Raw genomic sequence first — 23,193 nt, 5'->3', positions numbered from 1 at the left:
CTAGCTCATTGCCCTCTCTTCTCTCCTCTCTAGCAACCCTCAGTTTGTTGCCCAGAGTTCAGCATCTCTTATGGTTTATCTCCCTCTCTTTTTTCATCTTATTTTATTTTCCTTTCCTTCCCCTATGTTCATCTGTTTTGTTTCTTAAATTCCACGTGAGTGAAATCATATGGTATTTGTCTTTCTCTGACTGACTTTGTTCAGCGTAATACCCTCTAGTTCCATCCACATCATTGCAAATGGCAAGAGTTCATTCTTTTTGATGGCTGAGTAATGTTCCATATATAGCTCTGTGTCTGTGTCTGTGTCTGTGTCTGTGTCTGTGTGTGCGCGCGCGCGTGCACGCGCACACATCTTCTTTACCCATTCATCTGTCAGTGGATATCTGGGCTCTTTCTATATTTTGGCTATTGTGGATGTGCTGTTATAAACATTGGGGTGCATGTACCCCCTCAAATCACTATGTTTATATCCTTTTTGATAAATACCTAGAGTGTAATTCCTGGGTCCTAGGGTAGCTCTATTTTTAACTTTTTGAAGAACCTCCATACTGTTTTCAAGAGTGGCTGCACCAGCTTGCATTCCCACCAACAGTGTAAGAGAGTTCCCCTTTCTCTACATCTTCAACATCTGTTGTTTGCTGAGTTGTTAATTTTAGCCATTCTGACTGGTGTAAGGTGGTATCTCCTTGTGGTTTGATTTGAATTTCCCTGATGGCAAGTGATGTTGAGCATTCTTCAGAATTTTAAAAAAGGATCTAATATTATCTGCCGAATATGATCATCTTAAGAAGATTAAATAAGATAACATAAAATCCCTTAGAATACACCTTTTACAATAACTACTTAGTAAATGCTATGTATTAGCATTTTCACATTTTCTTCTTTTTTTTTAACATTTTGGTTCTTACTGAGTTTTTGAAAAATGTATCTGGGAAAGTGAAAAGGTGTGTGTGTGTCAGTGAGAGGGAGAGAGAGAGAGAGAGAGAGGAGAGAGAAACGTTTTAATTTCTGAAACTCAGGTTAACTTTGTGTATACTTGGTGATACTGGATTTTTTTTTAATCCAGAGGGAAAAGTCAACATCCAGTTACACTTTATCTGAATATTGGCAATATGTTTATTTACTATGGAGCCGAGGTTAGACAGTATAGCACATTGTAGAGACAGGAAAGATTTCTTGCGTTTGTCTTCACCTCTAGCAATGGCAGCCTGGACATTACATCAACATCCTGACATTATTAGTAAAGGTTAATGGCTACTTTTCTCTGACTTCCTTATCCTGAGCATCTATGTGACAGAGATAAAATAGTCATCTTAGACGTGTTTTGCTGCACAAACACGTTTTCCCCCCTTTCATCTCTGAAATTAAGAAACTTCTCTGAAACAATGCCTCCGATTTGTTGCCAGTTCCCGCAAAGCACTTGTAACCTAACAACAGTGGGAAGAGTCTTCCTTCTGAATATCAGATTCACATAGTATAATTTCAGTAGTGTTCTTAGAACTCTCAAGGCCAATATCCAGTTCTCTGCATCTGAGCCTTAGTCCCAGAAGCCCCATCATGGGATCTCCCTAGCCCGGGAGTTGGCCGGCCCGGAACGCTATACCCAGGAGACACCCACCGAGGAAGGGGTTCCCTAGGAATATGTGTCTCCTGTGAGAGCTTCACTGTGCACTGCAAGGGCTTCGAGATGTCCAACAGTAAAGAAGAAGGTGAGATTCTGCAAGCTTATTTATCTTGCAAATCTTTTTTGGAGATGAGGGCTTGACTTCCTTTTAAGTCTCCCCAACACTCAAAAGCACACAGTGCCTGCTTTGGGAGATGCTGACCCAGCTGTTAGTGGGCCCTAGATACATACTGGGGGCCGGGGACATCCTAGTTAGAGTTTCTGGCAGTTTAGACTTTCCAGCGCTTAACACAGTCTCATTCGTCTTTACCACGTCCAGTTGTAGTTGAGATTTTTAAAGATGAGGAAAACTGATACACACAAAATGGGTAATTTCTTATGATCATAGAGCCAATGAGTGGGGGAATTTGGACAAGGTCAGCAAATCCAAAACAATATTCTTGGTGCTTTAATATATATAATAGTTTTAAGTAAAAATATGGCAGTTAAAATATTTTTAATTCTTACTGGATGCTAGTCCCTATGCTTAATACTTTCCTAGCATTATCTCACGTAATGCTCATGATAACACTGTGAGTTGGGCACTACCATTGTGTCTATATTACAGATGATGAATTGTAGCTTGGAGAGGTAAAAGGACTCACTCAAGGCCACACAGCCAGTTCTGGGAAGGAACTCAGTGTCATAACCAGTGTGCTCTGTCACCTCCCACGTATGTGGAAATAATTTATGAAATTAGAAAGCAGTAGGTGTGCAAAGCCTCTTCCCCCAGCCTCATACCCCTGTCAGTGATCTTTAACTTTTCCTTAGGAATCACAGGACTGGAGAGTGACCAAGAACCAAGAACCATGGTTTTACCTATAGCAGATTAAAGGATAGCATTAAATTAGGCTTCAGGATTTTTTTTTTTCTCTTAGGTGTAAATGATGCTTCCTATGTGGACATTATAATTTTTAAAAGATTTATGTTTATTTGAGAGAGAGAGAGAGCGCGCACAAGCAAGGGAGGAGGGGCAGAGGGAGAGGGAGAAGCAGACTCCCCGTTGAGCAGGGAGCCCAACACAGGGCTCGATCCCAGGATCCTGGGATCATGACCTGAGCCAAAGATAGATGCTTAACCGACTGAGCTACTCAGGTGGCTGACTTTTGACATCTTTGAACCCTGATGGAAATAGTCTCACATTATCTGAAGGATAGGACCTCTTGAAATGACTTGCTTTGTTTTCATGCATTCAAATGGATTTATTTTAAGTGAATCTTTTAGCTGATAGGAAACACTGTGTTGAGAGTTTACATGGAGAGACTTTTGACAATAAGTACCTTGTGTTTCCTTTTATTTTACTGCCAAATATCTTTCATTGACTGTGCCAAAGGTATCATCTTCATTAGATCGTTAATCATGTCATTAGCATCTATTTTATGCATAGTGACAGGGTTTTTTTTTTTTTTAAGATTTTATTTATTTATTTCACAGACAGAGATAGGCAGAGAGGGAGGCAGAGAGAAAGGGAAGCAGGCTCCCTGCTGAGCAGAGAGCCCGATGCGGGGCTCGATCCCAGGACACTGGGATCACAACCTGAGCCGAAGGCAGAGGCTTTAACCCACTCAGCCACCCAGGCACCCCAGGTGACAGGGTTTAAAGAGATTCTACGACAGTTTTGCCGAACGTGGTCCATGTGCTTTGAGTTTATCACTGTAATTTCTCTCAGCATAATATTATCCATTTTCCTTTTGAGAATACTAAAGATTTTGAATAATTGAAGTTTCATCATCGAAACTTCTGTCTTACTGGTTTTATTCTCATGTAACCGCATAGACCCTGCTGTCCTGGTTCTTATATTCCTGTTCAGGCAACATACAGCATAAAAAAAGTTAAGCACAATGGGAGAAAAGCAAAGTTTATGGGAGAGTATGACAGACAGTGAAATTAGTAATACCTTGAGAAATCTGTTCACATGGCCATCAGACAAAGAAGGCTGTAATAATTGCAGGCTCTTCTTTGTGGCTGAAAAGATTGTAGTCATCAAGAGCTCACTCCATCTTAGACATGGCAAGAAATTTTCCCACACCCACATGTGGATGATTGTATATGCGTTGAGACCTGTTGTAACTTGAATATTAGAAGAACAAGGATCCAACTGTCATGAAATCATGCACCTAGAAATGGTTTCACTCATGAGACATTTCAGAGTACTGTTTCTCAAATTGCAGGTTGTGACCCATCAGTAGGCAGTAAAATCAATTCAGATGACAAAACCAGCACGCTTTCAATTTAAAAAAAAATGCAGTGGAATAGAAAATATCACAGCACATTACATACGATAGAAATAATTGTAACATTAGACTTTTTTTTTTCTGTTTCTGCATGTGTATGCACGTGTGCTTACTTAGACTGCAATGAAAAACCTATGTTCTAACTATGGGTCATAATTTTTTTAAAAGTTTCCCATCTGTCGTTTTATTGTATGGATTAGTTAATAACGGAAGGAATTTTTGCATTATTTATTTCATGTCATCCAAACAATTTTCCACAAGTGCAATTCAGTTGGAAGTGTTCTTTGGAAGCCTAAATCATGCTTTGTAGTGTTACAGCACCTAGTTCCTCCCAGGTATATCTTAATTTCACTTTTCTATTAGTGGAACATGATTTCTTATCAAAAGGGAAATAGTCTTTTAAGGAAGTTATTGTTTTCCTTTCATAGTGGGTGGAATTAGAGTAGACTAAATAAACAGTTGATGTGTGTAAAAGGCATCTAGGATTTGTTTTAAGTTTATTTAGAAAATACTGTGGATATCCATACTTCCGGAACAGCTGACATTAAAAGCATAAAGACATATGCTTTCAGGCATTTGGAGAACAGATATTGAGCCCATACTCTGTTTTGGACCTGTCACTTTAGTCCCAAGAACTCCTTGTTAACATACCCCTCTCCTCTTCCCTGTGAGCTTCTTTAAGTGGGAACTACACTATACTAAGTTTCCAGCTGTTTGTTGAGTGAGTTTTTAATGACAGTTTGTGTTTACTGGCCCAAAGGGACTTTTTCCAGTCTATACTTTAAGGCTAATACTGAAAGTAAACTATGTTACCAAAACTATTAGGTAAATATGGTATTTTTAATTATATTGTTTTTCTGATTTATACATAATGTTTTCATATTGTAGAGAATTTAGAAAATAAATGTATAAATAAAATGAAAATCCCTTGTGATCCTACATCATAGCACTTCAGACACTTTCCCTTTATATCTATATGTGTACATGATATTCTGTTTTTAAATTAAATAGAACTCTAAAACATGACTTTAACTTTTCCTTAACAGCACATTGCTTAGAGATACTGTAGTTGGACCAGCCTTTTCTAATGTGGAGTGTTGTCAAATGTTCAGAGTTAAAATACTTAAATTTTGAGTAGAGATCACTTGAGGATCTATAAAATACCGAGTACCTACAGCTTTTTCCAAAATGTAACCTTCAATCAGTTTTGTTTATGTAAGTTGTTTTGAGAAGGGGTTTGGTCAATCTCACAAACCAGTTGGGGTTCCAAGAAGAGACCAGGATTTATGCCCATCATGGAGTGACCACCCTTCACAAACTCTGCAGAGGAGAGGAGCTTTCAGCCTAAGGAGAGAGGAAATGACGCATAGTTTAGTCATCATGTGCTTTGACGCTTTGGCAATTAAATTACTGTTCAAAGGAAGAAAAAGATAAACATTGCACTGTAGCCAATTTTGAGGAGTAGACAGGTTTCTTGTGGCAAAGTTTCCTCCTTCCCTCTTTATATCCACGACCTCCGTAGGTAGGTGGCCATTGAAACTCGCTGTCTGGCGCCACGGTACTGTATCACTGTGGCTCACTGCCCATCAGGGCTCCCAGCACCATGTGGAGCTTAATCCTCCAAACCAAGGTTGTATTGTTTGCCCTAAAGACTGACCTTCGTTTCTTTTCATATTGGTTTAAAAAATAAAAACAAAACCAGGGACGCCTGGGTGGCTCAGTTGGTTAAGCCGCTGCCTTCGGCTCAGGTCGTGATCCCAGGGTGCTGGGATCGAGTCCCACATCGGGCTTCTTGCTCAGCAGGGAGCCTGCTTCTCTCGCTGCCTCTGCCTGCCTCTCTGCCTGCTTGTGTGTACTCTCTCTCTGACAAATAAATAAATAAAATCTTTTTTAAAAAAATAAATAAATAATAAAAAATAAAAACAAAACCAAAAAAAACAAAACCTGTATGCCCTCGGGGCACTCGGGTGGCTCAATGGATTAAGCGTCTCCCTTTGGCTCAGGTCCCCATCCCAGAGTACTGGAATGGAGCCCCTCCTAGGGCTTCCTTCTCAGCTGGGAGTCTGCTTCTTCCTCTCCCTCTACTGCTCCCTCTGCTTGTGCTCTCTCTCCCTCTCTTGCTCTGTCAGTAAATAAAATCTTTAAAAAGTATATAAGTAAAATAAAAATTTAAAAATGTGTGCACCCTCTTCAATCATAGCTTCAGTAACCATCAACCTCTCCCTGTCTCTTTTTTTTCTTATCTTGCTTCCTCCCTTTTCTTACTCTCATATCTTAAGGCAAATCCCAGACCTCATGTCATGTCATTTCAGCCCAAATATGTCATTAGGCCTCCCTAAAAAAAGACATTTCTTACATAACCGCAATACCATTATCACACCTAATAAAATGAATTAATACTTTCCTGATAGCAATAGCTCACTCACCTTCTTTAAATGGTTTTGTAAGGTTGGTTTTTCAAATCAGGATCCAAACAAAATTCGCTTGGTTGCTGTTTATTTAACTTTCTTTTAATATGACATAAATACTTTCTTTTATGCCTCTGTACAGTTCATTGTTGAAGAAACTCAGTCAGTAGCACCTAGAATGTCCCAGCCTAGATGCGGCTAATGGCTTCCTTATGGTGTCAGTAAACTTGTGCATTTCCTATAGCTCGGAAGTTAGACCTAAAGGCTTGATGAAATTTGGAGTTAATTATTGATTCACAATTTGCTCTTTGGCAAGAGCGTTCATGGGTGTTGGTGCCTAGAGCACATTTTATCCTACCTGGAGACACATAGTATCTGATTATCTTACTCTTCGTCATGCTAGGATCCATCAGTGAGTTTAGCTGGTAACACACCTCGTTCTTCCACTTTGAAGTTCTTCCTCAACCTTCTACCCAGTGGTTTTCCATCTGTTTATGACTATTTCAGGAGTCACTTACCTTTCATCAGGGGACTGTTCATTTTAATAGGAGAATGTCATGAGGGTATCCAAAGGGAGGTCTGATAGGGCAGCAGTTCAGATGTTTTTTGTTTGTTTTTAAGATTAAATACAAATATTTGTCACGAAATCGAATAAAGAAGAGAGACAAAAATGTTTTTAAAATCCTAGAGCCATTTCTAAATCCCCACTATCAGTAAATTAACCTAAAGGAAAGCCGATATACATTGTATTTTCTCATCTGTAAACTGGACCGTGTATGAGAGCCCCCCTCAGACATGATACCCCATGCTCCTCAGACACATATGAAAAATGTGGGTAATGAATTTGGTACAGAGAGATTTTTAGAATAAAAGTGGCCGCCTTTATTGATTGTCATTCAACATATACCTTTTCAATGCAAATGTGGATAATATTTTATTTAAGCATAGTTTAAATAGTTTATACAGAATAACAAAATCCAAATAGTATAGAAAAGTATAAAACAGAAAATGAAAGCCTCTTCATTTTCACCCCCTGTCAGCCAAACTTAACCAGACTAACACATTTTTTTAATTAAACTTTTTCTGAGACAACTGTAAAATATATACAGTTGCAAGAAATAATAGGGAGGAAAGTTTTCCTCAATGATAACATCTTGCCAGGCATAACCAGGAAATTGACATTGATACTCAAGAAATGGAACAGGAAGTGATAGATTTTTAAGCAACTTCTGTTGCCTTCCTTGTCAGTGATTCTTCACTAGAGCTAGGTGATGAGAGTAAGCTACCTAAGTGTTAGGATAAGGTCTTGGGAATATTGCTTCCCTACTGTTGATCATTTGCATGCATCTGCCTTATACAGTCCATGGTATGGTGGGCATTATCTCTCCCTCCCAGTTCTCCATTTTCCCCTTTGGCATATTTATAGTCTTTTTTTTCCTCCAGCTTTATTGAGGTATAACTGACATATGATGTGTTAGTTTGTCTACAGTGTGTTGATCTAATACACTTACATATTGTGAAATTATTACCTCCGTGATGTTAGCTAACCTCCCCATCACCTCCCGTAATCCCCATTTCTTTTTTGTGGTGAGAACATTTGAGATCTACTCTCTTAGCAACTTTCAAGTATCTATTACAGTATTTTAGTATATCTAGTTTTTTTTAATTCATCAAGACCATGGAAGGACAATAGGATGAAAATTCCTGATGTAGTTAATACCATGGAATAAATGTATTATATTAGTGCTTGCCACAGAAAACTCCCTAAATAGTCTCCTTGCACAGACAGGGGTGAAATTACAAACTTCTGATGACTGCTTGCTTTTTAATAAATTAGGACTCAGCAGTTCCTTTCAGGTTTTTTGGAAGAACAAAGACTCCTAGAGTATCATTCTGATAGTTAATGGAAAAGAGAAATTTTTCCAAGGAGGCACAGATCACCCAGGCAAAGTAATGATGGGAGAGTTGAAGCCAGACCTGCTTTCCCTTCTGCTGGTATCACTGGGTGAAATTAGTTTCTTCTAGGGCTTTAGAGTAAAAGTGATTGGAAAGAAGTATAATTACAGGATTGAATAAATGTGATACCCAGGGATTTTCCTTTGTCATGACATGTCACTTAAGTAAAATAAAGAATATAGTGGTCAAATGAAAGTTGATTCACATATAATTACGCCTCATTTAATATTTAGCTGTGCTTTCCAGAAAGAGTTCACTTTTTCTTCTCTTATTAAAGGAGAGAATTTCCCCATAAGAAGAAAGGTGTTTAAATGTTTGACCAGGTGATATCTTGGTGGGTTAGAGAGGGTAATGTGTGTATTAACACTCCTGATTGTTTGTACTCTAGTTACCCTAGCGTTGCCCTGTCGGGATGCTCAAAATCATGGCCTCCCAAGGTGGGGCACGTCCAGAACAGCTAGGATGGGGTGGGGACCTAGGGCCCTTTTCTCCTTTAAAGGAGCAGTATCACTAGCTGGGTGAGATCACCTGCTGCCATGGTTTCCATGTCTTCCAGTCTTCAAGAGAAACTATAAATTGGACTTTTTAATCAAAGACTTTATAAGCGGGCAAATAATTCAAATTTTAAATCAAAGCCTTGTGCACTATGTGCTTCTGCACCATATGCTTCCCTCTGGTATAATTTTCATTTAACTTTCAACAATTTTGTACTTATTGCCAGAGATGTCATGGAAGATAGCTGTCACCTCAACCTTAACCAGACTTACAACCTTTGCCCCCAAACCTGCTCTCTCTCTGGGCTTCTCATTCTGTCTATATTAGCCTTAGTGTTTCAGTAATTTCTGGACTCAGAATCTCAGTGGGTTTTTTTTTTTTCTTCTCTCGTCTTCCCCATTAAACCAAAACTTAAGTCTGCTGTTTTTTGTTTTTTGTTTTTTTTTTAGATTTTCTTTAAGTTCAAGTTAGTTAACATACAGTATATTATTAGTTTCAGGGGGTAGAATTTAGTGATTCTTCAGTTGCACAACACCTGGTGTTCATTACATCAAGTATCCTCCTTAATGCCCATCACCGTTACCCCATCCCCCCACCTGCCTCCCCTCCAGAAACCTTCAGTTTGTTTCCTAGAACTGAGTCTCTTATGGTTTGCCCACCTTTCTGTTTTTACCTTATTTTATTTTTCCTTCCCTTCCCCTATAGTCATCTGTTTTGTTTCTTAAACTCCACATATGAATGAAATGATATGGTATTTGTCTTTGACTGACTTATTTTGCTTAGCATAATACCCTCTAGTTCCATCCATGTCATTGAAAATGGCAAGGTTTCATTCTTTTTGATGGCTGAGTAATATTCCATTGTATATACATCTTTATCCATTTGTCAGTCTGTGGACATCTAGGCTCTTTCCCTATTTTGGCTGTGGTAGTCATTGCTGCTATAAACAGCAATGTGTACCCCTTTGAATCACTGTTTGTATCCTTCGGATAAATACCTAGTAGTGCAATTGTTAGGTTATAGGATAGTTTCTGGGTTTTGTTTGTTTGTTTTTGTTTAAGGGTTATTTATTTCTCCAAGAGAGAAGGAAGTAGAGAGTGAGAGTGCAAGCTGGGAGATGGGCAGAGGGAGAGAGAGAATCCCAAACAAGTGCCGCACCCACTGTGGAGCCCAACTCAGGGCTCAGTCCCAGGACACCATGATTATGCCCCCTGCTGAAATGAAGAGAAGAGTCAGATGCTTAACTGACTGAGCCACCCAAGCACCCTAGGGTAGATCTATTTTTAACTTTTTGAGAAACTTCCATACCGTTTTCCAGAGTGGCTGCACCAGCTTGCATTCCCACCAACGGTGTAAGAGGGTTCCCCTTCTCTGCATCCTCACCAACACCTGTTGGTTCCTGAGCCTTTGATTTTTTTTTCTTGTGAATTTCCCTGTTTTTCTTTCCTTTCCCTTTCTAGCTGCCCCATTCCTAGCCCTTGTATGGCTCTTCTGATCCAGATTCTCCCCACATTCTAGGTCCTGTAGCATTGCCCTACCAGGTTGATGATCCTTTTTGAAACATTTCTTTCATTATCTCCCTTCTCAAAAATGTCTGTGGGTCTCTGTAGTTTTCCATGTAAATTCCACAGCTTCTTCTAGATGTGCAGGTGTCCAGTGGTTTTATCTTAATGTCATCTACATTTCTGCTCATGTTCTTGGTAAGTTAACTCTTATCCCCCATCCACCCATCTGGCCAGAAGGGTTGGGAATCTTGTGGCAGTTTCTGGATTATGGGTGGATTCTTCTTAGACTTGTCTGCTGAGATGGGGTATTTCTGGAGTTCTATGCCCTGTGCCCCCTGCCACTTTTTTTTTTTTTTTTTAAGCCTCCATTTCATTTGGGCTATCAGCCTCAGGGCCAGAGAAGAGTGGGATAAAGGAAAGCCCCAGGCCAATCCTTCTCCAGCTCAGGAAGAAGCTGGAGGAGGAAGGAGGCTGCCTTGGGCTTTAGATTCCCACTATGCCCAAATTGGGGCTTCTTTGTGGGAGACTTTGGGATGCAGAGGCCTTGTTTTATTACTCAGAGAATTCCTTCTCCAACCAATTTCTGCTTTGTCTCCCTCCAGTTAAGGACAGAAATTCTTGCTTTTATGTGAAGCCATACTGGCCACAAGAATTTTGCCATTTGAACGCCGTACATGCTCATTTACCTTGCAACCCACCCAGCTGTGCATGCCATTAGATATTTGAGTGAGTGACTCAGTCACTTTAATCTACTGGAGCAACGTGTCGGTCAATTGATGAACTTCCCTATTCAGAAAAGTCTTAAGGGAATGTCTTATTTTATTTTATTTATTTATTTTTTAATATTTTATTTATTTATTTGACAGATAGAAATCACAAGTAGGCAGAGGCAGGCAGAGAGAGAGAAGGGGAAGCAGGCGCCCTGCTGAGCTGAGAGCCAGACGTGGGGCTCGATCCCAGAACCCCGGGATCATGACCTGAGCCGGAGGTAGAGGCTTTAACCTACTGAGCCACCCAGGCGCCCTGGAAATGTCTTATTTTAGTAAAGTAGTGATAATTCACTGAAATAGTTCCTTTCCTGCCTTCCTCGCACTTTAAGCTCCCAGTATGACATACAGCACCCAGTATTAGAGTTAGCTGAGCATATGACTGTCTCCCATTTCACTCTGAGTTCTGCAAAGCTGCCATTGCTGCTTTTTTGTGTATCCATCTGTACCAGTTCTGGTATGCACCAAGCACTCCATGCACTAGACCCTCGACATTCCCTAATGACACATCCTGGGTCTATCGGGATCCTTCCAGTCTGTGACTGTCATTAACTGCGACATGAATGTCGAACAGTTGGAAATCACCAGCTGTAACAGGCTCTTACTCTCCTCTCAGCCTACATCTCAAATTCTACCAGCAGCACGAGGCCCACACTGTCTTGTTTAACTATATGGTGACCCTCTGGAAGTTGATGATTCTTTTCTCCACCACAAATTATTGCACGGCGTTGCCTTGCTAATAGATGAAACCACAGATGGCAAATCTGTGAATGCCAAGGGCCATGGTAGATACATAGATGATTAGAAAAAGTGGTATGATCAAATGATGTGTTTGCTGAGGGCTTTCCATTCTAATGTGTGAAACACTTGGGTCCAAAATAGTCAGAAGATTAAACTGGGAAACAACATGAAATAACCTGAAATAATACAAAATTTAACCTCCTCGTCCTGCTGCTTTTCCTCCTCTTCCTCCTTCTCCCCCCTCTTCCTTCTTTTCCCTCTTCCTTCTTCCCTTCCTCCTTCCTCCCCCTCCCGCTCCTCCTCCTCCTCCTTCTTCTTCACTTTTCCCTCTATGAAGAAGGAATAACATACATGACTTGGAGATTGTACTAGACTCTCTCAATCCTCAGTGAGAATTAATGTCACTCCTCTCATTCTCTTTTTCTTTACCAGGTGATGGCTGTGGGCACATGGTGACCTATCAGGACAGTGGCACCATGACGTCTAAGAATTACCCAGGGACTTACCCCAATCACACGGTTTGTGAAAAGACCATCAGAGTACCAAAAGGGAAGAAACTGATCCTGAGGCTAGGAGATTTGGATATTGAATCCCAGACCTGTGCATCTGACTACCTTCTCTTCACCACCAATTCTGATCAGTATGGTAAGAAAAGAGGTCTAGGTTTCTGTGAGCATGAAGTAATTTGAAGCTTGGGAGGGAAGGCAAGTTCGTGTGTTGATGAGTGTTATAGCCTGGGAAGATTCGAAGGGAAGCTTGCTTTTTGTCAACTCCTAGGGTAGCTCACGTGGATACACTTGCTTCCTAAGCTGTGGTAAAGACATCTGAGCAGATTCAGCATTGGCCTCGTGTGTGCCCCAGGAGCACTGTTTGAGTGTGTATCTCGCTGGGAAGAGAATTGGAGATGTATGGCACTTGACTAAAACATCTACAAGTCATTCATTCGTGTGACAGATATTTATTGAATGGCGAGCGTGTATTCAGGAACTCTGTGGGATACAGCGGTGGAAAGAACTAAGTTCCTCCTTCATGGAGCTTGCATTGGTGGGGAGGGGAGATGGAAAATCAAATGCATCTATCATATGAGAGGCAGTGAGAAAGAAGAATAAGAATAAGAAAAATAGGGCATCCGAAGGTTGTATAGAGCCTGTTTTTGAGTGGGTTTCTACTGCTTCAACTGGGATGGTCAGGAAGACTTCTCCAGTATGGGAGCATTTGAGCAAGAGACCTGAATGACTCGAGGGAATGGACTGTGTACATATGTCTGATGTCACAATTTTCTGGATAAGGGAACAGCAGATACAGAGGACAGTTTCCAAAATAGTCTTTTGAAATCAAGCTTTTTTGTGCTTTGGGGTATGCAGTTAGCACACTGGAGTCTGAAATCCAGCACACTGGAGTCACTGCAACAGTGACCCTGTGATCCTGGATCCAGGGAAAGAGCTTAGGTTTAGACAATCCAAAAATAAAGACAAAATCTTATATACAGGTTCTTTTGAGGTTAGAGGTTTATGGAAATACTCTATACGTACAGCCCCAAAATGATGTAGGTTTTATCTGCCTACAAGCTCTGCAGGCAATTTCTCAAACACACACACTTTTCAATATTGTCTTTACTTTTGCATGCAGACGTGTTTCCTCTCTCCTGGTGCCTCCTCCCAGCGTGGAGCCCCAGACTAGCCCGCAGACCATTCGGAGGTCTGTGCTTATCCAGCCCCCATGGGGAAAAAAAATCTAGGATTTTTGTATCCCTGAGAATATTATGTCGTTTTAATGATGGCTGAATTACTCTGACAGACTAAAGACAGTTTATTTCATATAATTGGTTGCAACTTTTAAACTCCAGTTTGATTCAGATGGGAAAAATGAGGGGCGCCTGGGTGACTCAATTGATCAAGCATCTCACTTTGGTTCAGGTCGTGATCTTGGGGTCCTGGGATCAGCCCCGAGTGGGGCTCTGTGCTCAGTGGGGAGCCTGCTTCTCCCTCTCCCTCTGCCCCTCCTTCCACTCATGCTCTCTCTTTCTCAAATAAATAAAATCGTTATTAAAAAAAAAAAAAACGAATGAGAAACATGAGAATTCGAGGGATGCTGGAAGCCCTGGGAACGCTTACTGGTGATCACATGTGTATTAATTTGTGAAAGCACTCTTCAGGGAATCCCTCATCAGCCAGGAAATGTCATTCACATTCAGAGGGAAGGACTGTGGATCAGAGAGAGCCCTCCTGTAAGATGTGAGGCAAAACACTGAGGGGCCAGAAACAGCTTTCCCACACTGGTGTCTCCCAGGACCGTCACCTTTCCTGGAAGGGGAGCAGTTAATTCCGTCTGCTGACAGAGAAGCTGAGTAGTCGGCTCTGTTGTTGTCAGCCTCTCTCAAATCAGAGGTGAGGTGAGAAGAACAAGAAAGGGGAGCAAATCATCCCAAAGCAGGATTGGAGAATGGATGTTGCTTTCCCACACCGTGAATTTACTTCATCGTCTCCCATGTATATTCACGAATGTACAGAAAAGAGGAAACACATAGGATTAATGACATGGTAGGAGCTAGGTTCTGAGGTGATTGTGGTTGGCTTCAGGGCACTGACCCCTGTATGTCTAGATTTCTCGAATTTTCAAGGCTTAGAACCTTCACTGGGAAATGGGTAATGAATTACAATTCACCTGTAGAAGTAAAGCCAAGTAAATTAATTTTTCTCTTTATAATTTTTTTTATATACCAGTTAGGTTTATCTTTGAAAAATAGAATTTGTGCTCATCGTGGAAATAAACATGTTCAGTGTCTGTTTTTATGACAGGCACATGGTTGACCCTTACATAGATTTTCTGGGATCCTTATATCCACCTTGGAGGTAAATGTTATTAACGCCTTTCTACAAGCAGGGAAACTAAAGCACAATAAGTAGGGTTTTTTTGTTTTTGAGTAACATGCCAAAGATCACACAACTAGTTAAGATATGAAAGGAGGATTTGTATCCATATCTTTGTGGCTCAGATACCTCTGTTTCCAGATGTCTACTCCTCTGTCCCAGTCCCACAACTCAAAGAAAACCACAGCACATTCTTAGCCCAGTATTATGTTATACAGCAATTTTGTCTAAAATGTAGGCAGAACTAATAATACTTTTGGCTAGGGATATTCTTAAGATAAAATATTTAATGATGCTCAGAATTATTCTTTTGTGGCTACTTTAAAGATTTCCATGCCTAGACAAACCCAGCAGACAAGTGTAAGAGAAATAGCAATAAAAGAAATATCTGGAAAGAAAATTAGGGTATTTTAGTCCCGTAAGAATATTTTTTTAAAATTAAATGCTTATTACTTAAAAATTAAATAGTTTTTAAAATTAAAAATAATTAAAAATTAAAAAGATTAAATTAATTTTTAAAAAATTAAATGCTTAAATATTTTTAAAAAATTAAATGTTTTTAAAAATTAAATTAAAAATTAAATGCAAAATATAGAAAGTGTACACTGTATATGTTGTGTGTGTTGCATATATATGTTTGTGTCTTTTGTCGTTTTGAAGAGCATTCTTAGAGGACCCACTTATTCATATACATGTACTTATAATATATAATCCAGTGTTTTGAATGTCGTAGATCTACTCAATGAATAAATGATTTTTTAATAAAGTGAATCAACAAGTTCAGTGACGAGGAACCAGTTAACTAAAACATGTTACAATTACTTGGCATATTAAACATGTATTAGGTTAAAAGATTATTAAGATGGGAAGCTGCTTATGATACAGTGTTAGGTAAAATATGAATATATGCTAATGTTCTAACAATAGGAAAAAACCTTCCAATAAAATAAGACAACATAACTTCAGTAGAATCTAATAGTGAGACTTTAGAAATTTTAACTGCTGGTATTGTTATGTCTTCTCTCTATCTTCTGTTTTTTCCCTCACAAACATAAGTTGATATGTTGTTAATACAGGATGCCTGGGTGGCTCAGTCGGTTAAGTATCTGCCTAGGGCTGGGATCATGATCCCCAGGGTCCTGGGATCCAGTCCCACATCAGGCTCCCTGCTCAGCGGGGAGTCTGATTCTCCCCCTGCCCCTATGCCCCGCTCATGCTCGCTCTCTCGCTCTCTCGCTCTCTCTCCCTCTCTTGCAAAAACAAAGAAATAGTAATTTTTTTAAAAACTAGAAAAAAGAAATGTTAATGCAGAGTAGATTTCTTTTGTTAACTTAGTTAAAATAGTCCCCTGGTCAGTTTGAACTTTCCTAAGGAGCGTGGCCTCCGAAGGAAGAGGGGGAGGTAGGAGTGCTTTGCCATCCTGTGCCCCAACTCAGGGTGGGCGTTGCTGTGGGGCTGTTGCCCAGTTCCTGGGACAGTGGGAGGCCATTCTGCAGCCAGTGTAGCCACAGGACCTGGCGCGCCTGCAGAGGGGGAGTCCTAGTGTTCATGCAGGGTCCCAGGGATCCACAAAACTAGTTTGGGCTGGTGGGGGTGGCGGAAAGTGCCCACAGTGGTGGGGAAAGAATGTTGTGGAATACCTCTCTGAAATTCCCATCTATGATGGTTCTAACGATTACATGTGTGGCTGAAATAGCCGAATAGTTTTAGTTTATCCAACTCAATTTTTTTCATGAACCACTTAATTATTAAAACCCATGCCAAGAGATTTTAAGACTCAACGCTATCACAATTTTGAATATGGAGTTAATGTTTTGAAAAAGAGTAATGTTTTTTGGCATTAGTATTTGTAAGCTCTGCCAAGAATGGAAGTAGTTGGAATGTGATTGCATTAACAATTGTGAATATGCTGGAGCTGTATGCTTTTAATCATCGTGCAGTTCGTGTGTAATGGTTTATCCTGCCTGCCAGTTTTCTTTTAAATGTTTGGTTCGTATAGTTTTGGGCGCTATTCTAATCCACACTCATGGTAGTAAAATGCACTGTAAACAAGTGTAAGCCATACCGGCTTTCCCAGTAATCAGGCAAAATATACACTTGATCTCATTGCTTTTATAGGCCTGATACAGACAAGGTGGGATTATTATTCTGTTTGTCAAGTATTACAATTATAGTTGATATTTCAGATTCAACATCGGGTAGAAGGATTACATATATATTTATTACTGAATGAAGACATTGACTCTTCCTTTCAAAATACCCTTGAAACAGCCAGGAAGCAGCAAAGTTGACAAAGTAAACGATATCAACCTTACTTTGGAAAATGTGGGGTGTTTTTTTTTTTTTTTAAGAACAAAATGAGTTTTGGGGGCACATGGGTGGCTCAGTCAGTTAAGCATCTGCCTTTGGCTGGGATCTTGATCTCAGGGTCTTGGGATCAAGCCCGGCATTGGGCTCCCTGCTCGAAAGGGAGCCTGCTTCTCTCTCTCCCCCTGTCCCCTGCCACCCCTGCTTATGCTCTCTCTCTCACTCATTCTCTCTCAAATAAATAAATAATATCTTTTTAAAAAAAGAACAAAATAAATTTTTAAAGATATTCTTAAACACAAATTTTACTTTTAGCAAAACATTTTGAATCTAAAACACATGTACCAACATGTATGCTTATATCCTGGCTAAAAAAAAAAGTCTGTAAGAAGTATCATAGCTTGCTTAGTAGAGGTTGTTTTTACTATAGCTGAGGGAATTCTGGGCTTTTGTTTGTTTAGGAGACCAAAGAAGCTGAGACTACCTTCCAAAGAAACATTCATGTCTCTTTTATGTTCTAGGATTCAAGCTAGGGTCACAAGCATTTTGCTGTCATGACTCCTCATTCTGCTTTAACCTGGGGAAGTTCCTCATCTTACTTTGTCTCTTTACATAGTTTTGAAGAGTTCCAACTGTTTATTTTGTAGAATGCCTGTTGCTTTGGGTTAGTTCAGTGTTTCCTCGTGATTAAATTCAGATTATGCATTTTTGGAAAATAGAACATGATCCCTTTTTAAAGTGATCTTTGAAAGGCTTGTTTGCAAAAATGTCCGGCATTAGAAATTGTGAGGTCCCATGTCTCCTGAGGAATGCGAAGTAAGTTTGCATTGTTTTCTTTGGTTCCCTTTTCACAGCTTTCCTCAGGTGGACTTTTTTTGACATTCAAAACTACATTCATTTAAGTTACATCAGGTGTCTTCCCCAAACAGTTCTGCCTTGTTCAAAGAGGTCAGTGTAATACGAGACTGTGAAAAAATGTAAATTTAAGGTGCTACCTTCTTTACAGAGTTCACCTTATATTTGGACGCATGAGGCCAAAGAGACTTGACTGAGGATAGCCAACGCTATCCTAGGATTGAACGGATTCATTTTAAGCCTGAATTTGAAGATTAAAACAAAGAATCTATTTACATAATATATCTTAAGATTTAAAATTGTTGTATCATACCGTTCAGACTGCTGCTTTGGTACTGATTCTCGATTTCTGGCCTTTTATAGTCATGATGTAAAATAATAACGGGTTAATTATATAAACATTAAAATAACATTAAAATATCTTGAACTTGGCGGAAAAGCAGATGCTAATTTAGACACTGTGTCGTACCAAAATACTTACATTTCAAGTATAAAATAGCTAACTGTTATTTATGACACTGAAGAGGGAGGGCTGTGAATTCATACTGAAGGTCATTTTTCTCAACTCTAAAACTCTTTATGACTCATCCTACGGTTAAGTTTCATTTCCAGTCATGCTAACCAGAAAGGGCCTGCTCTCAGGGACCCCAGAGGAATTGTCATTTCTGTTTTCCTGATATTTCAAGAAGATTGACTGGATTCCAGTTTCCCCTGAAAGTTGGCCTTCCCTTGATGTGTGGAGTTCAGGGTGGTCCCTGGACCCGCTGAAGGACTTGCTGGCAGAATGTGGGTGGAGCCAAATACTGGCTTCTCAGACTCCCCCACCTGGGTCACTGAGGATCAGTGAAAACAGGCCGGCCTTCAGCGTGCGTGGAGATTGGCACTGTCATTTCTGCCGGGATTCTTCACTTGTGCTGAAGAGTGCAGACTCTGGAATTAGACTGCTCGCCTTCAGACTGCTGCTGCACTGCTCAGTTATTAATTGCTTAACTGTGAGCAAATTATGTTATCTTTCCATATCTCCATTCCCCTATCTTTCAAATGGGCAAAACGGGGTGCTTGGGTGGCTCAGTCGGCTAAGCGTGTGCCTTCTGCGTGGGTCATGATCCCAGAGTCCTGGGATCAAGTCCTGCATTGGGCTCCCTGCTCAGCAGGCAGCCTGCTGCTCCCTCTCCCCTTGCTCCTCCCCCCTGCTCGTGCTCTCTCTCTTTGTCTCTCTGTCAAAGAAATAAATAAATAATCTTTAAAAAATAATAAAATGGGCAAAATAGTGCTATCTACCATCTTTGGGTGATGGAGGCACAAATGTGTAACTTGAAAGAATGATGCCTGGCACAAAACAAGCACTCAGCAAATGTTAGCCATCATCACCCTCCCTCCTCTCCACCTCCCCTTCCTCTCCCTTTCCTCCCCTCTTCCACCCCCACCCCCCTGCCGTGGCATTGCACACAGCTTATTCTTCGTCTAAGAGGTCTAAGAGTGTAGAAACACATTGGTCCCCTCAGTACTCTGAACACTTCCCTCCCACCGAGTAGAGGCTGAGCTGCAGCAGCACACCCTGCCCTCCCTGTGCGTTCCTGGTCACCTGAGTTTGCCTGAATCATTCCAAGCACGTGGCAGGGGTTCCCTGAGCTGGAAATAGCTCCCTGTACAGATCTCCATCCAGCCTTGTGAGATGAGCAGAAAACACATATTCTCCAAACCCACAGGTTGTTTTGCTCAGTTTGGCTTTTTTTATTTCACTGCCAGCCCATGTCTTTGTATCTATTTCTGAAGGAAAGAGCTTTCTGTTGTTTCCCTCTCTCTTTTCGCCAGTCTCTGGTCCTGCCAGGCTGGCCAAGGTTATCTCGTTGAATGTAATTATAATTTCTTTCTTTCCTTATTTCAAAAATTATTAATTGTGCCCTCCTATCTGCAGAAACTTGTCAGTGTGGCATTCAAGGCTCCCTGACTCTTCTCCCCATCCCCATTTCCAATCTCATCACTGAGTCTCCCTGTATCTGTGCCTTTTCCTAGACATATCATACATACAGCTTCCTGCAATGGTATTTTTATTGACACTGTTCCTCCCATAGGTCTCTTTTCCTTCCCCCGCATTTCCTGCCCCTTCTAACACGGACACACACACATACATACACACAAACCAGATCCATTGCTACCTACCCCGGAGCCCCAGAACCTTCTTGGACGTCCAGCAGCATCAGTTACTCCCTCTCTGGCACTTGTGTTGATTCTCTAAGCCTTTGCTACTGGAGACCAATCTCAGTTTGAGATCATTGTGTTAGCTTCTCTACCAGATATAGGGTTCCCTGAGCAAGGAATTGCATTTTATTCATTTTTTCACTATCTGGAGTATGCTTAGCACACTCTTGCATTTGTACATGCTCACTGAATTAATTAATTCATTAATTCATACGATTCATTAATGAATCTGATTGCACGTAGCTTGATTTCAGCAAACATATATTTTTAAAAATCTGCATTTGGGGGGCGCCTGGGTGGCTCAGTGGGTTAAAGCCTCTGCCTTCGGCTCAGGTCATGATCCTAGGGTCCTGGGATCGAGCCCCACATCGGGCTCTCTGCTCAGCAGGAAGCCTGCTTCCTCCTCTCTCTCCGCCTGCCTCTCTGCCTACTTGTGATCTCTCTCTGTCAAATAAATAAAATCTTTAAAAAAAAAAAATCTGCATTTGGGGGGCGTGTGGGTGGCTCAATTAAGTGTCTGACTCTTGATGTTGCTCAGGTCATGATCTCAGGGTCATGAGATGGGCCTCATTTGGGGCTCTGTGCTGGACGTGGAGCCTGCTTAAAACTCTCTCTCCCCTTCTCCCTCTGCCCACCCTACCCCCACACCTGCATACCCATTCTCTCTCTCTCTCTTAAAAAGAAAATCTGGATTTTCACAAAAGATAAAGTATCTTTATTCACACTGTATTCCTTGATCTGTAAGTCTCTCCTCTGCATTTAAAAAAAGGCTTGATTTACATAAAATTTTAGGATTCTACTTGTTCTATAGAAAAGACCATGAAGAGCTGTAGAAGGCTCTTACACTTGAGCATTCAATATATGCTCTACACTGGGCTTAGTTCTTGAGACTAACTAATGCATTTGACTGTCCTGATAGCCCTGAGGTTGGGCCTGTTATTAACATCCACAGCTAAGAACACCGAAGCTCAAATAGGTCAAGTAACTTGCTTATCACTTTTCTAGACCTGGGATGTGAGTGTGGGCATTTGATTCCAGCGACTCCACTCTTAAACCCAGTAATGTCCCTGAAACCATCTGACCCAGCAGCTTGTGTATAAGAAGACCTCAGCTGTAGTTTTGTCTGTCATTTGCTGGAAGAGATGGAAACTTCTCCAGGCCTCCCCACTGGAGTATCCTGAGAATAAGATGCAGTTCTGAGAAATCACTCACGTGACAAGTACTGTCACTTTCAAAGAAATGCTTCATAGCCAAAATGCTTCAGGAGACATTGTGGTCAGGGGTAGGAAGAAACCAGCTTGCCATGGGAACCTAATGGTGAATTCGTTGAATTGGCTGAATTGGTTGAATTGATCTGCCACGTGATTTGAGATATAGAAAAACCAGGAAGTTCAAGAATTGTTCTCTTCCACTTCCTGTACTTCCACTTCCACTCCCAGTATTTTTTTAACCATTGTCAGTGATCTAGAAGTACAGCAGTGTGAAGCCAGCATTACATTATATTACCCTAGGAACAAGAGAAATGGGGAAACGAGGCCAAGTGTTTTGATTGCAACAAGTTTTCTGTGATAATTTTTGGAATGATACATATCGGGCACACTGCATTAAGATCTAATCATTCTGCCTTGTCTGTTGATTTTTAGAAAAATCCTAAATAAGGAAAAAACACAAGATTGGTAGCGTCTATTTTCTAAGTGGTTTATGTCTCCCAGACACATTTTGAAGAATGCAAAATTTTCACAACTTTTAAAAATAATACTATAAAACAGCCTTTAAAGAAATTCCTAGCTTGTGCAAAGTTGTTTTGGGCCTCAGAAGTACATTCATTCTCCTCCAATTGGGTCTGCTTGAGAAGGACTGCTTTTTGTTTATTTATTTGTTTTTGTTTTATTTTATTTTGTCTTTTATGCCATGATAGAAGTCAGAAAGCATCCTAAACTTCTATCGGCCAGACCCTTCCACACAAGATGTCTCATTGACATAACCATAAGCCTCAAGGAGAAAAAGCTATGGGCCTCCTCCTCCTCCTCCTTTCTGCCAGACCCTTCCCTGGAGACACTGTCATTGAGTGTCAGTTGCCATCTTTTGTTGGGAGAGGAGTAACGGCCTAGGTGGGTTCTGAGCTCTAGCCTTTTTAAAAAAAAAATATTTATTTATTTGACAGAGATCACAAGTAGGCAGAGAAGCAGGCAGAGAGAGAGAGGAGAAAACAGGCTCCTTGCAGAGCAGAGAGCCCAATGTGGGACTTGATCCCAGGACCCTGAGATCATGACCTGAGCCAAAGGCAGAGGCTTTAACCCACTGAGCCACCCAGGAGCCCCTCTGAGCTCTAGCTTTAAGGCATTTCTTGACCTGAGCCCTGGAGCCTCAGGGAAAGCCACACCTTTGTCTTGGAATCTGCCTGATTCATTTATCATCTGTCACTGATTTTTGTCTGGGAACCAGAGACCAGAACTCTCCAGGGATGCCACTTACACTCTTACGTGACTATGGTTTTAATAGCACCGTCCTGGCATATCCTTTTTTATGCTAATTCCCCTCCTTTTCGAAGAAAATGGCCCTGAAAATTCTGTAATTTTGTAAGATGACCCTATTTCAGTCTGCAAGGAAGGACAAACCGTGCCCTTTGACTGCCATGAAAAAGCAAGTGGGGAACGGACGCCAGTGTAAAGGCGTTTGCAGCTTCAGCATTTCTAGAGATTGCCTCATCAGCACGCCTCCCAGCACACACGTGGGCCGCGCCAGCGGCCACTTTCCTGGCCGCCGGTTATGTGCCGTGTGGCTGGGACACTCCCGGGACGGGTCACTTAGTCTCATCAGCAGGCTCTTATCTCTCGTGAGAAATTACATGTGTGCTGCAGAGGGTGTTCATAAGGTTGATGAAAGTTTTTAGGACGTTGTCTTGTTGTTTAATTTGATTTATGACAGATCTCTCAAGAGTCAGGTCTCTCGTTTCTCACCACTGAGAGTATGCATCGGGATGGGGAGGAGGTCCCTGGGTTTGTGTTTATTTTCGCTTTTTTTTTTTTTTTTAATTTTCACTTCTTAATGGCATGTACCCCAGTTTTTAAGCACATCCTTCTCGCAGACAAAACAATAACTTAGTGTCATCCGTTTCAAGATGAAAAGCACACAGCCGCCTGACATGGCTTGGAGCAGTCATTAACCAAACTGTTATTGCCTTGTAA

The 23,193-nt window shown here is 40.9% G+C and overlaps 1 protein-coding gene across 1 annotated transcript in view; it reads left to right on the top strand.

Annotated features, from left to right (window-relative positions):
• The window catches only part of DCBLD1 (discoidin, CUB and LCCL domain containing 1), a gene marked incomplete at its 5' end in the record, with an annotated part of 66,565 nt that overhangs the window by 10,704 nt on the left and 32,668 nt on the right, over positions 1–23,193 (top strand). Inside the window, one exon of the mRNA XM_080805607.1 lies at positions 12,204–12,416. Within this exon, the coding sequence (XP_080661733.1) occupies positions 12,204–12,416 (213 nt within the window). The remainder of the gene's footprint in view (positions 1–12,203; positions 12,417–23,193) is intronic.

Source organism: Martes martes (genome assembly GCF_963455335.1).
Source record: "Martes martes genome assembly, chromosome: 6".
NCBI lineage: Eukaryota > Metazoa > Chordata > Mammalia > Carnivora > Mustelidae > Martes > Martes martes.
This window is presented reverse-complemented; position numbering and strand designations above follow the sequence as displayed.